The following is an 18040-nucleotide window of genomic DNA, read 5'->3' on the forward strand; positions in this document are numbered from 1 at the left end:
CTTGAGGAGCCAGTAGAGGCGGGTACACTCTCAGCATTTAAGCAGCATGTGGGCACGTACTTGAATTACCAAGGCACAGGAAGTTACAGACCAAAGAGAGGGGTAAATGGGACAAGTATACTGTGAGTGCAATGGTTGGAATGGCTCTGGTGGCTAAAGAATTTCTTTCTGCATTGTACAATTCCATGACTCCACATATCTGATAGATGAGACCTACTATTCATGGTGATTCACATAAATAACCACAATTTAATTTGGCAGCATGTTAAAGAACAAGCATTGTATTATGGAGAACGTAATCAGAGTGGGTTTGACTTCTAAGCCTGACTCTGAGATGGCAGGAATAGTGCTGTACTGGTCATACAGTATATCATACACAGAGTCCAGCAAACTTACTGTAAGCCTCATAGCTGAACTGACCCTCATTACATTTCCACTTCTGGTGACTTGATAAGATCAGCAATGTGTGCCATGGAGGATTTTATTTTGCTGCCCACTACTTAAGCCTGGCGAAGAAGCTGAAGGTTTTCTAAGCTAATGCAATCAGAGCTGGCTTAGAAATAAGTCTGCAATATTTGCTCAATACCACCTTTGGCCAAATAGTGTTTATGAGCACTGTGAGGTATATGTTGGCCCTTACTGATATGAGGAATTTACACTGATTCCATTTTACTGATTTCCTTTCAGGTTAGCAATACATTTCATCACCTAATACAGTTGTAAAACTTTACTGCTAGGAAGTCTATGAAATGGAATTCAGTGTATATTCCTCATATAGTGAAGCCAATATATATCTCACAGCACCTGGCAATGAGGGGGAAAACACAGTTAAAGAAAAATTATAATCTTGGGGTGCACTCATGAAGATGCAATGTGGAATGGATACTGTCTACTAAACTATTATTGATTTCCCACTTGCCACCTTGGCTAGCTTTCTTGAACAGTATGACTTTTATAGCCAAGTTCATTCCAGTTAGTAATAACCAGTTGATTATTCAGAACAAAAGACTGAAGACTTTACTAACTCAATTCGATTGTATTCTATTTCTTAATTCTATCTCCCCACTCAAATATGTATGCAACACACAATTGTACCTTCATGCACTATTATATATACACGCACACTTAGACAAATACACAGAGATAAACGTTCACTCACATAGAAGAACACGTGTACTCACAACTTCCTGTATTCACACGTACTCATGCACTGTCAGTCACACGCGCGCACGCACACACACACACACACACACACACACACACACACACACACACACTGCTACATTTGTAGAAAATGCTTGTCTCATTCTTCAATGGTCTAACTCTAAAATACACCAATCACTCATTGAGGTACGACCTGAAGTTTGGTTTCACTGACTGAAGACTTCCCTTTCAGGCTTCACGCCGGATGCTGGACGACGAACTTACAGTGAGCCTCTCACTGCAGAGTGAAACCATTATGTTCAACAAGTCCTCCCCACCTAGTGAAGAAGAGTCCAACTCCACCTATGACCGAATATTTCCACTCGGTCCCGATTACCAGGAGCCATCAAAGCTACTCCGTAAACTTCCAGAATTTCCTTTGAATTGGGATGAGCCAGGTGAGGATAATTGGAAGTAAGATATGCTGCTGAATATTTATGCAATTGCTATAATTTATTTTAAGTTGTGGATGGTTGAATCCGAACACCCTGCATTTTCCTGTCTCTTTAAGAAATTTCTCCGACTCCATTTAGAACTTTCTCTGACAGAATCTGGAACTTAATCAGAGCCAACTTAATACAGTCAAGTTCTTCACATTAAGATTAAGCCCAACTTCCACCTCTTCAACAGTGAATAAATCAAATGCAGCTTAGGATGTTAGAATCAACTCTTGAAGCAGCACAACAGTTTGAAAATGGAGTGGAGGGAATGGTTAACATTTCGGATGGACACCCATTGGTTTCTTCAGGCTTCTCTGGTTTCCTCAAAGACGTATGGTTAGGTTAGTGAGTTGTGAGTGTGCTATGTTGGCACTGGAAGTGTGGCAACATTTGTGGGCTGCCCCAATGCCATTCTCAGACTGTGATGGTCCTTGATGCATAATGACATATCTCACTCTTTAACTCTGTTAAATTGGAAAAGGGTCCACCGAACTTTTACTTAACCTGTAAGGGTTTTTTCCCCCTCTGTTGTTTCATCTGTACGTAATTGACAGGGTTCTTGGCTGCATCTCTTATTTCCAACGTTTCTACTCTCATCCCCGTACTCCTATCTGCGTAAGGCTAGAGCTTTTCTTTACCTAGCCTTCCGAACACCAACCTCCATATCAACAGATAATATCCACCACCTTCAACAGGATTCCTCCTCCAGACACATCTTCCTCCTTCCCCTCCACTTTCAGAATTCCAAAGGGACTATTCCCTCCATAACTCCCTGGTCCATTCTTCCATCTCTCTCTATCACTTCTTTCACAGAATATCTCTATTTAGAATGGAAGCATAAAACAGGGCTTTCCTTTGCCTTCCTTTACTTCTGCATTTGAGAATGATTTCTGTCTTCTACTCCTACGATACTCCAACATGGGGTCACGGAACAGCTCTTCCTGCATAATGCAGCCCTTGGGACTCATTGTTGAACTGAATAGCTTCTAACAAACATCCCTGCTTTATGTCTCTACACAGATGTAGTACACTTGTCTTTTCATTTTGATCTAGTTCTTTTTATCTATTTATCTCGAGCAGTTCAATTTTAGGTGTTATTTTAACAACTCTGTTCTGCACCATAATCACAAGTGCCCCACTGTTCTCTCCACCCCTCCCCCTCTGTAACTTGAAACATGCTTTTCTCACCTTTCTAGTTCAGACGGAGCTTCCTTGAGTCAAATTGTTGAATCTATCTCTCACCTCGCTGATGCTCCTTAACTTCCAGCAATTTCTGCTTTTATATTGAAAACTCTGGAATTATTTCTAACCCAATGGAATATGATGGTGGTTACTGGACACTAACCATCTCAGTATTGGTGAGCAAGAAACAAGTTTTTCAAAATACAATATATATTTACGCTGCAAAAATTAATAGTGCATATTAATTTCTTTGGGAGGCTTTTAGTTTCGTGAAAAGGGTTTGAAAGGCATCTAACATTTTGAAGAAAGAAAAACCATGTGATGTTGCCATGGTGCTTATATGATGTGTTACCAAGCAAGCAGAATGATTCTATTAAATCACTTTTTAACAGTGATTTTGATCCTACAAGGAACCATTTAACAATAACAATGTTTTTCCTTTCTAAACGTTCAGGATGATTGTTGCACCTCAGTGTAAGATGAACTAAACTGTTCTTATTTTTGCTATCAGGATGTAGCAGTGACTATGCAAAGCCACTTGGTGCTCCACAGGATAATGTGCCACACTATGCAGAGGCTGACATTGTGAACCTGCAGGGTGTCACTGGAAGTAACACCTATTCTGTCCCTGCTGTAACTATGGATTTGCTGTCCGGTAAAGATGTGGCTGTGGAGGAGTTCCCACGAAAACTGCTGACCTTTAAGGAAAAGATCGGAGAGGGACAATTTGGGGAGGTTGGAATGTTTTCTGTATAATTTGCCATTGAACACAAGTATATCTGGCATAAAAGTCATTTATTTGGCCCATCGAGCCTAGTCTCCTATTCAGCCAGACTATTGCTGATCAATGTCTCAGCTAGCAAAAGCAGACTTTGCTCTGTGTTCTTTAATAACCTACACAGATTGCAAGCTGCTGTTAACCAAGCATCGATAAACTTCTGAGGAAGGGAGTCCCATTCTCCTTTCTGTAGATCTTGAGTGATCCTTACTGTTACTTTTTTAGCAACTCCAAAAACGAATCGAAAGGAAAACACAGGAGCCCGGAGATGCATGTCTACCTAGTTCATTTTCTTTAGTGAGGTGCTCACATATGACATGGTGGTGTAATGACATATAACATACATGTACTACTTGCATATAACTTGTGTTGTGTAAACAAAGAATGCTTATTCAGACAAATATATTTATGATATTACACAAGTATTACTAAAATATGCAATACACTGGACTTGACAGCCTAAATTTAATTTTAAAATTTTATACATCTGTGCCATTCAATTTCCCAACAGATGAAATAAAATTTTCTGTAATTACGTTATCATTTCCTTTCAAAATTTTAAGCATGTTAGAGTCAAACAGAGTTATAAAGTTGTACAGCAATGAAAGAGGCCCTTTGGCCCATCACACTGATGCTGACCTTTCTGGACATCAACACAAAATCTACAACCATCCTTAACTATAATCAGCAAACAGACCTCTGCAGTTTTCTGTGGTAGAAAATTCTGCAGGTTCACCATCTTGAGTGAAGAAATGTTACTTCATCTCAGTCATAAATGTCTTGCCCTGTACCTTGAGATTGTGATTCCTGGTTCAGAATAATCCATTAAGAGGAAAGATCATCACTACATCAAATCTGTTAAACTCATTTGGCAATCTCCTCTCATTCTTCTAAACACTGGTAAATACGTGCCAACTTAACCCAATCTTTCCTCATCCCAGCAGTCCCGCCATTCCAGGAATTATTTGATAATCCATTGCAGTCCTACTGTAGCAAATTGCATTCTTTTTCAGGTCAGGGGAATAAAACTGCACATCCTATTCCAGGTATAGGCGTGCCGAGGCCCCATATAATTATAGGAAAACATCTCCGCTCATCTACTGAAAACCTCTTGTTTGAAAGGCCAACGTATCACTTAGCTTAATTGCTTGTTTCACATCTATGTTTCGTTTGGGACTGTATTTGTTTGATAATCTGGAAAGACCCAATTGTTATGACCAATGTTGTTCAGAATAATTAACATGCTCGGAGGACCATCCTTTAGGTGCTTGGGAAGGCAGGCAGATGTGGGGAGATTGTGCCATTATCACTATCAGAGATGGTAAGAGGCAAATATTGAAAACAAGGGTCCCTGAGGGCAGTCAGTTCCCACTATCAAATTGCACAGGCTGAGCCTTACTGGGGCCATGCAGCTTTAGTTCAGAAACAGCTGATTCTATGCGGACAACCTGCTCGAACACAGTGTCAGACTGGTGAAATAATCAAATCTTTATGACAATAAGCAAAGAAGCTGTCCCATTCTTGTATCACAATGAGCGCAAGGGCAAAATGGCTGATGGTTGCTGCAGACTCAGTGGGTCAAAGGGCTTTTTTCCATGCGGCATCGCTCAAAGACGTTATGACATTAACAGCAAGATGCTTTAACATATGGACCCTCTTCAATATTTCATCAAAAACAATAACCAAGAGAAAAAGAATAAGAGGTGCCTTGTACTGTAATTGTTACACAATATTCCTATTGGGAAAATATTCTGTGTTCTGTTAGAATGATACACGTTCTGACATATCACCAAGAATTCAGGCTTGCAACAACCGCTGATGTCTGGACACAAAAGACTGCAGGTTCTGGAATTTGCAGTAACAATTAGTCTACTGGAGGAACTTTGCAGGTTGAACAGCATTTGTAAGAGAAAAGGAAATATCCACCATTTTCTTGCCACAGATGCTGTCCAACTCGTAGAGTTCCTCCAGCGGCTTGTTTGTAACAGATAATGTGTGATGCTTTTAAATGTACCATTCCTTAACCAAGCTTTCCATACCAAAACCTATGTATAATTTACGTTTGTACTTAAGCTCCAATTTCTAATTACCTCAGGTCCACCTTTGTGAAGCAGAAGGGATGCAAGAGTACATAGACAAGGAGTTTCCATTTGATATTTGCACCAATCAGCCAGCGCTGGTAGCAGTAAAGATGCTACGATCAGATGCCAATAAGAATGCCAGGTAAGGGCCCCAGATCACTTTCTCTCCCAAGACAGGATGTTCCCCTTGCAACTGTTGAGCAATTTTTGCTCACAATAAGTAAAAGTTGGCGTTCCAGTCGGACCTTCTGGAAATGGATATTTTGTTGATATTTTGTAATCCCCAGCATCGCCTAGTGGCAACACAAAGTCATGGGTAGGGTAGTCAATACTGTTAAGCTTGTAAGTACAGAATTCTTTCTCCCACCAGAAGGTTGTGCCTTCTCATGAATTCAAATTCACCAAATTCTTTAGCTTAATTTCACTATTTATAGTGGCTAACTAGTACCCTACTAACTGAATGACCTGAACTAGTTCAGAATTCAGAACTAAAATCAGGTGTATTATCGCCTTGGGAACGGCAATCTTGTGCAGCACAGCTCAATACATACAATTAAATATTCCCATTTCCGCCTAATACAGCTTTTTTTTTGATTATGAGGACACGCAGTCCTCTTTTATTGTCATTTAGTAATGCATGCATTAAGAAATGATACAATTTGTTCCTCCAGAATGATATCACAGAAACACAAGACAAACAAGACAAACCAAGACTAAAAAAAAACTGACAAAAACCACATAATTATAACATATAGTTACAACAGTGCAAAGCAATATCGTAATTTGATGAAGAACAGACCATGGGCACGGTTAAAAGAAAGTCTCGAAGTTTCTCGAAAGTCCCTTCATCTCACGCAGACGGTTGAAGGGAGAAACTCTCCCTGCCTTGAGCTTCCAACACCGCAAACTTGCCGATGCAGTATCCTGGAAGCACCCGATCACAGTCCGACTCTGAGTCCGTCCAAAAACTTTGAGCCTCCAAGCAGCCCTCCAACACCGAGCACCATCTCTGCCGAGCGCTTCGACCCCAGCCCTGGCAACAGGCAATAGGCAAAGCTGAGGATTTGGTGCCTTCCCCTCTGGAGATTCTCGTTCGCACAGTAACAGCGGCAGCGAAGCGGGCATTTCAGAAGTTTCTCCAGATGTTCCTCCGTGCTTCTCACGTCCATCTTCATCAAGTCAGGATTGTGAACGGTCCCTACTTAACAAATACGATATCAATTCGGAGCGGCTGCGCATGCTGCATCGCGCTGCCATCTTTTCCTCCCCTCCTCCTTAGAATCATAGCTGCTTCCAAGGTCGGTACAAATAATAAATATGTCTAAATGCGATTGAATAAACTATTGCTGATAGAAACAATGCCGATTGTGGCCATACTTCTTGCCGGCATTTCACATGGAAAGTATGGCTGCAGGTCAGAGATTCAGGCGCGTTTAAGAAAATGGGCTTTTAGACACCCAAAACCGTTTGCCTTGTTGGCAAACGTATGGTCTCCAGTAAATAAAATTGAAGATCTCAGAGCTAGGGAGCTGTATCAGAGGGACATTAGGACCCCGTCTGTCCTTTGTTTTACGGAATCCTGGTTAACCCCTTCCGTACTGGATGCAGCGAGTCAGATTGACCGGTTCAATATACAATGTCAGGATATGAGTGTCGAGTCTCTCAAAGGCAAAGGGTGAGGTGTACGCCTAACTATCTACTCCTCTTTCTGTACAAACGTATTAGTGTTGTCCCAATTCTGCTCATCAGACCTGGCACATCTCGAAAGTTAGTGCCGTCCATTTTACCTGCCGCGGGAGATGTTTGCAATCATTTCAGTAGTGGTGTATATTCCACCTCAGGCCAATGTTAAACAGGCTCTGGATGATCTGAGCAATGTGATCAACATGCACAAAACAGCACACCCTGACACTTTCACCGTCATCTTGGAGGAATTTTAACCAGGCAGCTTGAAAAAGTCATTTAATAATTACCATCAGCAAACCACTTGTGGTACCAGAGGAAACAACACACTGGACCACTGTTACACCACCATCAAGAATGCCTGCCATGCTATTCCATGCCTACATTTCGGGAAGTCTGATCACCTAGCTGTACTTCTACTCCCGGAGTATAGGCAGAGGCTGAAGACTACAGCACCAGTAGTGAGGATCAAGAAGGTATGAACAAGGGGAGCACAGGAGCGCTTACAGGACTGCTTTGACTCAGTGGACTAGAATACAGTGAGGGATTCATCTTCAAATCTGGATGAGTATGCTGCAGTTGTTACCAACTTCATTAAAACCTGTGTGGATGAGCATGTACACGAGGAAATCTGTAGATGCTGGAATAACAAGTAACACACATAAAAGTTGCTGGTGAACACAGCAGGCCAGGCAGCATTTCTAGGAAGAGGTACAGTCGACGTTTCGGGCCGAGACCCTTTGTCAGGACTAACTGAAAGAAGAGCTAGTAAGAGATTTGAAATTGGGAGGGGGAGGGGGAGATCCGAAATGATAGGAGAAGACAGGAGGGGGAGGGATGGAGCCAAGAGCTGGACAGGTGATTGGCAAAAGGGATATGAGAGGATCATGGGACGGGAGGCCTAGGGAGAAAGAAGGGGGTGGGGGAAGCCCAGAGAATGGGCAAGGGGTATAGTCAGAGGGACAGAGGGAGAAAAAGGAGAGAGAGAGAAAAAGAATGTGTGTATACAAATAAATAAATAATGGATGGGGTACGAGGGGGAGGTGGGGGGCATTAGCGGAAGTTAGAGAAGTCAATGTTCATGCTGTCAAGTTGGAGGCTACCCAGACAGAATATAAGGTATTGTTCCTCCAACCTGAGTGTGGCTTCATCTTTACAGTAGAGGAGGCCGTGGATAAACATATCAGAATGAGAATGGGACATGGAATTAAAATGTGTGACCACTAGGAGATCCTGCTTTCTCTGGCGGACAGAGTATAGGTGTTCAGCGAAACAATCTCCCAGTCTGCGTCAGGTCTCACCAATATATAGAAGCAGCTGGGGTGATATACTGCGTCCGGTGCTCCCGATGCGGACTTCTATATATTGGCAAGAGATACCAGCTCGGTGAGTGTTGTCACGACAACAGTCTTGCACTCAACGTCAGCAAGACCAAAGAACTGATTGTGGACTTCAGGAAGGGGAAGACATGCGAATATGAACCAATCCTCACAGAGGGATCAGAAGTGGAGAGAGTGAGCAATTTCAAATTCCTGGGTGTCAAAATCTCTGAGGATCTAACCTGATCCCAACATATCAGTGCAGCTACAAAGAAGGCAAGACAGCGACTATATTTTATTAAGAGCTTGAAGAGTCTTGGTTTGTCAACTAATAAGCTCAAACTTCTATAGATGCCCCACAGAGAACATTCTGACAGGCCACATCACTGTGTGGTATGGAGGAGTGCTGATGCACAGGACCAAAAGAAGCTGTAGAAAGTCGGAAAATTAGTCAGCTCCATCTTGGGTTCTAGCCTTCATAGTACCTAAGACAGCTTCGGAGACGGTGCCTGAGAAAGGTAGCGTCCATTATTAAGGGCCCCCATTACCCAGGACATGCCCTCTTCTCATTGTTACCATTAGGAAGGAGATGCAGAAGCCTGAAGGCACACACTCAGTGACTCAGGAACAGCTTCTCCCCCTGTTATACAATTCCTAGATGGACATTGAACCCACGAACACTATCTCACTTTTTAAAATATATATTATTTCTGTTTTGTCACTATTGTAATCTATTCAACATACATGTATATAATTACCGTAATTTATTTACTTACCTTTTATTTTCATGCATTGCAATGTACTACTGCTGCTAAGTTAACAAATTTCACGACATATGCCAGTGATATTAAACCTGAATCTGATTCTGTCGTGTGCAGTGAAATTTGTTGTTTTGTGGCAGCTGTACAATGCAAGACATTAAAAATTACAAGTTACAAAATAAATAAATAGTGCAAAAGATGAACAACGAGCTAGTGTCATGGGTTCTTGGACCATTCAGAAATCTGATATCAGAGCTATTCTTAAAACTTTGACTGTGGGTCTTCAGGCTCCTGTGTCTCCTCTCCGATAATAGTAATGCAAGTAAGACATGTCCCAGAGGGAGAAGGGTTTTAATGATGGGTGCCAAATGAGCCAAAAGAACGTAACTTCAAATCCTACCATCTGAATAAAGTCTCAACTTGAGGAAGAATGCCTTCTATCAGGATGTTGTGAAACTTTGGAATTCCCCATCCCAGTGACTTTCCCCGAATGAACCATCAGATCTGTTCAAGGTTGAGACGGGTGCATTTCTGGTTTAAAGGGGAATCAAGCGTCATGGATTCAGACTTGAATGAGGAAGAAGTCAAGAGCAGATCAACTGTGGATCTTGGGTCTGAAACATTAACCTATTTCTCTTCCTACAGATGCAGCCTGGCCTGCTAAGTATTTCCAGCATTTTTTCCTTCTCATTTTGAATTTCCAGCATAAGCAGTTTTGTTTGATTTTCACACCTAATAGTTTCACTCACCCACAGTCCCATCCAAAATTGACACACATCTATAGGTAGGCCTACTTCAGCACGTTGGATCCCCATAAGTATTTCTGTTGACTTCCACCTTAGTTTTTGGTGCCACACAGTACAAACCACCTTGCTTTAAAATGTAATCAATCTAATTGCCCTTCTGCAGAAATGACTTCCTAAAAGAAATCAAGATCATGTCGCGGCTGAAAGATCCAAACATTATCCGGTTGTTGGCTGTCTGTATCAGGGATGACCCATTCTGTATGATCACAGAATACATGGAAAATGGGGACCTTAATCAGTTTTTAACTCGCCATGAACCAGAAGGTGCAGAGCCAATGGCAAGCAATGCTCCCATTGTAAGGTAAGATGTCTATGAGCAGTTAGTCAAAATCAGTTTCATTGCTCTGTAACATTATTATGTAACAGAAATATCTATGTGGCACAGGTTTGTATTAGTGAAAGTGCATATATGTGAATTGCAAAAGATTTGGCATATTTTACTGTAAGTCCTTACAGGCTATGACAGGGGAAATTATTCCAATGAATATGGAAACAGCAGAGAAATTAAACATATTTTTTCTTTGGGGGTGGAAATCCGGGAAGGCCAAGATGTGCTTCCCCAGATGTAATGGTCATTTGCCTCTCTAAACCTCTACAGTCCCTAATTGTTATCGGATAGGAAGTTCAAGAAATTTGACTCAGGATATTGTATCTGTTATCAAGGAAGAAGACACAGAAAATCTCCTGGAAATAGTGGATGTTAACAAGTATGTGATTCACAAGGAGGTAAATGAAATTAGCATTTGTGAAGTTACTGGAACAGAAAGCCAATAAGCCCCTGGGATCTGATCATCTTTATTGCCAAGTTCTGAAAGTAGTGGCTATGGCTGGGTGGATACAGAGCTTATCATTTTCCAAAGCTCCATGATCTAAAGTGGTTAATGAAAGGGAAATCTTGCATGTTTTTGTTAGTTTTTGAGGAAGTACCTGGGGGAACCAATAGATTGTTTGGACCTTCAGGAGGCCTTTGATGAGGTGCCACCTATTAGGAGTTACATACTGGCATACAGTGAGGTGTGAATAATATTCAGAGAACAAAGAATAGGAATAAGTGCTATTTTCATGTTGGAAGCTGTAACTTTGTGGGGTGATATAGGAATTGATGTTGAGGCTCAAGCTGTTTGCAATCTAGATGAATGATTTAGGTAAGTGGACTAAGTGGAATATATCCAAATTTGAAGATGATCCAAAGTTGGGTGACATTGTGAGTTGTGAGAAGAATGCACAAAGGCTCAAAGAGGTATAGACAGGATAACTGAATGGACGACGAGATAGCAGATGTGCAGGTAGAGCAAGCAACAACTTGGCTGTGTTCTTCACTACACTACAACATATTACTGAAATAACATAGGATCATGATTAGACAACACCTGGAAAATTGTGTGCAGGTCTGGTCTGCAATAGTGGAATTATATGTTTGCAATGGAAGGGATACAAGAGTCACCAGATTGATTCACTAGGAAAGCAATTAAAATCATTTGGAAATATTTTTTAAAAATATCTTGCAGCATCAATGTAAAGAAGATCTGAGTAAATGTTTTGGGTTGACGACCCTTCATTAGGATAGGGAAATATGTTGCAGATATTCGGGGACGGTGAAGAGAATAAAGTGAATGGTTGTGCCAATGTTTGTTCCTCCTGTGTTTTTTACTTCCTAGCTATCCCAATCTCATACTGATGGCCATGCAAATAGCTTCTGGCATGAAGTACCTCTCCTCCCTCAACTTTGTTCACCGTGACCTTGCCACTCGGAACTGCTTGGTGGGAAAGAACTACACGATCAAGATAGCGGACTTTGGCATGAGTCGTAATCTCTACAGCGGGGATTATTACCGTATCCAGGGACGTGCTGTGCTTCCCATTCGCTGGATGTCCTGGGAGAGCATTCTACTGGTGAGGAACTTGAGCTGGATCACAACTCCGTGACTATGTCAGAGAGAGAGAATGAAAACACATTCTCACATTCTGATGGTTACTGGGTGGTCTGCACAGATTTGATAGGTGAAAGACAATTCCAAGCCATATGACTCTACAAGCATTATAAAATGTAATTTGAAAAGTATTTTTTTTATAAACTAGGGAATTGAAATGAAGCCACATGAAAATAATTAGTATTTTGCAGACATATAATTAATATACAGGATGACAAAAGGATGTAAGGGTTAAGTTCATAGACAGAGGCAGTGAATATGGCATAAATATCAAATGGTTAGGGAGATGGCCAGGAGCAGGAAGTAAGCTTAGATTTATTGGTCTTCTGCTTATTGGGGCATATCTTCCAATGCCTCAAGTCTGTTGGCCTACTGCAATTGTTTGTTCTCATGTGGTCGCAAGGCCAATCTTCTGGAACCAAGCTTCCAGCAGTATGCCAGATTGCGGTCTGGAGCCTGGCTGCTCTACAATGGAATTCAACAAACAGGGTCATTTTTGAGTAAATGATAGAGAGAAAAAAGCAAAAATGAGATCTGCTTGAAAGTGATAGAAAGGAAACCTGACAGTCTCTTTGACTCCAATTTAAAAAAAACATGATATACTGTATGTTTAATACTCTCCTAATCAGCATTTAGTGCAACATTACTCCTTAAATCCCACAACTTTCTCAGGCTGAAGCTGGATATGGAATAATGAGGCTCTAATCAGGGTCACTGAGAAGAGGCATCTTCTTCCTTCTGCACTTACCAGGGGTGATTGGTAAGTTCATGGCCTACGGTAGAAGGAGTCAATTTTAGAAAACCTAGCACATTTATTTTTCAACATAATTCCCTCCTACGTGTACACTTAGTCCAGCGGTCGTGGAGCATACAGATCCCTTCTTTGTAGAAATGGTCCACAGCAGGGGTAATTGATAGGTTCGTGGCCTAAGGTAGAAGGAGATGTGTTATTAACTTCAAACTTTCTGCATTTTCACTCAAAGAGTTGAACTGCACGTGCATGTAATGAGAGCGTCTTGGACCTCCAGGTGGTCCACAGCAGGGGTGATTGATAAGTTTGTGGCCTAAGGTAGAAGGAGATGAGTTATACAGCTCTCGTTATATGCACATGCAGTTCAACTCTTTGAGTGAAAATGCAGAAAGTTTGAAGTTAATAACTCATTTCCTTTTACCTAGGGCCACGAACCTATCAATCACCCCTGCTGTAGACCACTTCCTGGAGGTCCAAAATACCGACCTCTACAAAGAAGGGATCTGTATGCTCCACAACCGCTGGACTAAGTGTGTAAATGTAGGAAAAATAAATGTGCTAGGCTTTCTAAAATTGACTCCTTCTACATTAGGCCATGAACTTATCAATCATCCCTCATACGAAGATCCAGACATGCGAGAAACATTTATGTGGATAAAAAGTATGATTTGTGAGCTGCCAGAAAAATGCAGAATGACGCTTTGAAGCTGCAACTCCTGTTTATCTGTCATAGAGATGAGACTTAAACTTTTGCTATTTGGCAATGGTATGTTCCACTCTGCACCAGTATTATAGTGAGCATTCAGCTGTGTTTCAACATTGAAGCAAACTATTTTCAGCAATAGGAAGAATATCAAGGGATTTTTTAAAGATAGATAATCCATGGCAAAATGATCTTGCTTGTTAAAAATCAAAGTGATTATTTACAACTACCCTTCATTTGGGCTGTACTAAATCCAGAAGCAAGACCTCAGCCTTTCCCTGCAGAGAATCAACTAGATCAGCATATTTCCTCACCTCCCAGAGAGAGCTTTGAGGTTCCCATTGAGTTGAGTTCTCCTGAAAGTTCCTGTAGGTCTGTGCCCACATATTGATCAACCCACTCCTTTATCCAATGTAGATGGAATGTTATTTCCAAGAAAATCGCTAATAGTTTGCAATTGGAACATTTCACTTTATAAAAATTATTTGCATGGTAACATAATAAACACTTCCTGAGGTTCTGGACATCATCTTGATGCTGAAGTAACAATTATTTGTCAGTCTAACACTGTTTATGCCTCCTTCTGTTCTGTTTCAGTCAAGATTTCTCTCCTAGTTAAGAAAGTGGCTATATATTCCTGATTAACTAATAATAATTGTGAATCATGATTATTTTTCCTGCTTTCTGTTCAGGGCAAGTTTACTACAGCTAGTGATGTTTGGGCTTTTGGAGTTACCTTGTGGGAATCCTTGACTTTCTGCCGAGAACAGCCCTATTCCCAGTTGTCAGATGAGCAAGTCATTGAAAACACTGGCGAGTTTTTCAGAGACCAGGGGCGGCAGGTAAGTTAAGGCTTTGTCAGTCTTCAGCTTATTGGGCAGGTCAGCTATTGCCTCAAGATTAATGGCCTCCTGCGACGACTGTTCCAGCATAGTCCCAAATGTAATCTTCTCCTGGGAACCTAATTCCCAGCAATAGGCTCAGGCTGAATAGATTTGGCAGGTGCTGTGTCCCAAACTCCTGGCTAAAGGACTGTCAGAGAAGTCAGTGTTATGGATTATTTTTTAATGTGAAGGATGTTCATAAACATTCAGTAACTCTAATGACAATTTTAGAAAATAAAAATACTATTTGTTTTCATATTTAACACAAAGTATAGCGATGGTCAATGGTTAAGATATCTGAGCTGCAATCCAAGCAGCTAGATTAAAAATATCAGAGTTCAATCCCCATCATGGGACCTGTTTAATTTAAGTTCCTCTAGAATTTTAAAGTACAAGATGTAGTCATTAGTACCTGAATGTCATTTAAAACCACTCCTGTTCACAAATGTCATGCAAGGTAAGAAATGCCCATCTTTAGCTGGTTTGTCTTCTAAATCACTCCAGATCTAAATTCGTGGTTGTATGTAACAAGTCACTCAGTCCAAAGACTACTTGTAATGGGCAATGATATGGTGGTCCTGAAAAGTGGGAGGGAAAACAATTTTTAAAAAATGAAGTGTAGGTAATTAGAAATACAAACGTAACTCCACACTCCTTTCTTTCTAAAGTTCAAACTCGCCTCTATAAAAGGTGATGCCATTTCTGTCAGGATAAAAGTCTGATACTTTAATATAAGCACTAAAAAGTCTGCAGATGCTGGAAATCCAAAGTGCTGGAGGAACTCAGCAGATCAGGTAGCATTTATGGAAATGAATAAACAGTCACTGTTTCAGGCCGAGAAACTTCTTCAGGATTTTAATATAGGCACATTTTAAAACCAATAAACAAATTGCACAGAAATATCAAATATGAAACAATTTGTCTAATTTTCATTATAAAAAATTCAAATATACATTAACTGATTAGAATTCATTACACTGAATGATTGTGATTTCATCTAAATGGTAATTAGGAACCAGGAAATGATAGATTAATCAGGAACAGTCAGTTAAATATCCCAGAAATTTAATACTATGATCTAGTGTCTAGACTAATATAAAATCATAATGAATCAAGAATAAAAATCTGATCTCAAGGATCAACTATAATCTTATAAAGAGACTTACACTTTTTGATAGTCTTTCAAAAGAATACATTTTCTGCAGGCATTGAATTTATTTTTCCTAAAATCTTCTCCAATAATTTTCAGATTGATAAACATTTTCTATTTCAGCACACCCTAGGCTGGAATTAATCAGACTTATTTTAATGATAAAATGTCAGTCATCATCTGAGAAAGATATCTCACTTCGGTATAAATAATCCGGACACCGAAGTCAGCTTGTGAATATCAGCACTTCCTGGTTTACAATTTCTCAAAGACGTCAATCTTGCCCCAGTTTGCAATAAAGTCTGTCTCCAGGCAATGAACGGGATCTGATTTTTTTTTTAACAGATGTCCATTAAGTTGGAAAATACACAAAAGTCACTTGGTATTATAAATGTACCTCCACATTGATGCAGTAAATGGCATCAAAATAGATAAGATTGCTAAGAAAGAACAATCACTAAACATGAAGAGAGGAAACCAGTTCTGCCATTTGAATTTAATAATAGGATGGGAATTATTTTGCATCTATGGATGTTCATAAGCCAGGTGTTTGTAACCATGAGGAGACCTGCTGAGTCAGAAGTTTGAGTGTTAAAACCTCATGACAGAAATTAACAAAAGATCCTGGCTGATAAACATCCACCATTTAAGTTAAATGTCAAGCCAACATCAGCCCTCACTGGCACGGTAGAAGATTGCTTGGCAGCATTGCAGGAAGAGCAGGGCAGTGTTTCCCAGTATCCTGGTCAACATACGGTATACCCGATAAAGACTATTAATGAAATAGTCTTTCCTTTTATTTGTATCATTTCCATTCATGTGATCTTTCTGTGCATAATTTTCCTGTTGATTTCCCTTATTTCAAATTATTAATTTCACTTTAAGTGGATGTGATTCACTTTAGGATGTTTAAGGGCCATGAAAGATGCTCCACGTACATTAAATCCTTCTATTTCTGGTATTCTCAGCTAATGAATTTCTTATACTGGTTGTTATCTGATTCATGGTCTGCAGGTCTATCTCTCTCAGCCACCAATCTGTCCAGACAGCGTGTACAAGCTAATGGTCGGCTGCTGGCGTCGTGAGCCAAAATCCCGGCCCACATTCCATGACATTCACCGTGTGCTGCAGGAGTCCACCACAGGATCTGGGCTAGAGGAATGAGCTCATTCTGAGGAGGATGACAGAGGAGCCATCACTTTAAAAAGACCTCTTCACGTCTGATTATTAGTGCGCATGTAGCCATTTTAAACTAAGGAGGGTGGAATGAAAGCCACTGTTTCCAGTGCTGGGAGATGGGAGCATATTTGAAGGAAAGAGGATCGAGGATGCGGAAATAATTATCTTTGTAGTAGAAGGTGGAAAATATGATGGAATTAATGCAGCAAGGGATAAACATCCTTGCCTCTTTGTTCGTTCAGACTTCTGACAATTAAATAGACAAGATTATGAAAGCTGTCCAATATTGGATGAGAAAGTTTCCTGGTACGGTGCAAGGAGTTGAAAAGACTGGAAGAATAAAATAAATAAATGTACAGTAACATAAGCAATAGAAAGTCCTCCCTCTGACCCTTTTTACTCTTAAATGATCTAATCGCATTTTTAGTAATACTTCAGGAGGGTTTGTAAATGCTGTTTGAAATAAGAGAGCACAAAATGTTTGATAAATTCATTGATGTTCGTTTTCTAGAATTTTTCTTTAGTATTTGTTTCACTTCAAAAATATTTCTTAGGAACTTGGAGAAACAATTTCTAGATTATTTTTAAAAAGAAGCACTTTTTGCTAATTTATAGGGAAAGGCTTGTTTCTGAGCTTTAACATTAAATTTACAGTAAGGTTTCTTATGGCTTAATGGCAGATATTACAGAGTCAAAATAAGTCTACTAATGCATGTTGCTCTCTGAGTTATGACCAAGCAGTAAGGATGCGGGATTAATTTAGATATCAAAATGTTGATTAGCAGACTTTTGTATTGCTATATTAATTTGATTTTTGGATATCTGTATATTGTTTAGATGTTTTCATTTTGAGTGCAGTTATCCAACTGTATGTGATATTTATGCAAATTTTATTAAATATACATGCAAATATTCTTGGTGCTCTCTGACCAATTACAATCATCTACTAATTATTTATATAAAAGTAAATACCTGTACAATGTACAATCCTACTCTCTGCTCTTCAAAGATCAAAAAACAGTATTTACATGCAAGAAATTGTATTGATCTATCTCATCTGTACATGCATTATATTCTGCAGTGCTTGATTGCAACTTATGAATCCTTTAAACTGTACTACTAATTTCAGTAACTTATGTTTTTAATCCAAAACCCCATTACGTTTTGACCACATTTGATTTTTATTGAT

The 18040-nt window shown here is 40.0% G+C and overlaps 1 protein-coding gene across 2 annotated transcripts in view; it reads left to right on the forward strand.

The window, feature by feature from the left end:
- ddr2a (discoidin domain receptor tyrosine kinase 2a) overlaps window positions 1-17750 on the forward strand; it is a 154096-nt gene extending 136346 nt beyond the window's left edge. For both annotated transcript variants that reach the window (XM_072274220.1, XM_072274219.1), the window contains 7 exons: window positions 1397-1601; window positions 3337-3560; window positions 5699-5826; window positions 10357-10554; window positions 11912-12146; window positions 14331-14480; window positions 16687-17750. In XM_072274220.1, coding sequence (XP_072130321.1) covers window positions 1397-1601; window positions 3337-3560; window positions 5699-5826; window positions 10357-10554; window positions 11912-12146; window positions 14331-14480; window positions 16687-16836 — 1290 coding nt within the window. In that variant the 3' untranslated portion in view covers window positions 16837-17750. The remainder of the gene's footprint in view (window positions 1-1396; window positions 1602-3336; window positions 3561-5698; window positions 5827-10356; window positions 10555-11911; window positions 12147-14330; window positions 14481-16686) is intronic.
- The last annotated feature ends 290 nt before the right edge of the window (window positions 17751-18040 follow it).

This window comes from Mobula birostris, chromosome 12 (assembly GCF_030028105.1).
Source record: "Mobula birostris isolate sMobBir1 chromosome 12, sMobBir1.hap1, whole genome shotgun sequence".
NCBI classification, from domain to species: domain Eukaryota; kingdom Metazoa; phylum Chordata; class Chondrichthyes; order Myliobatiformes; family Myliobatidae; genus Mobula; species Mobula birostris.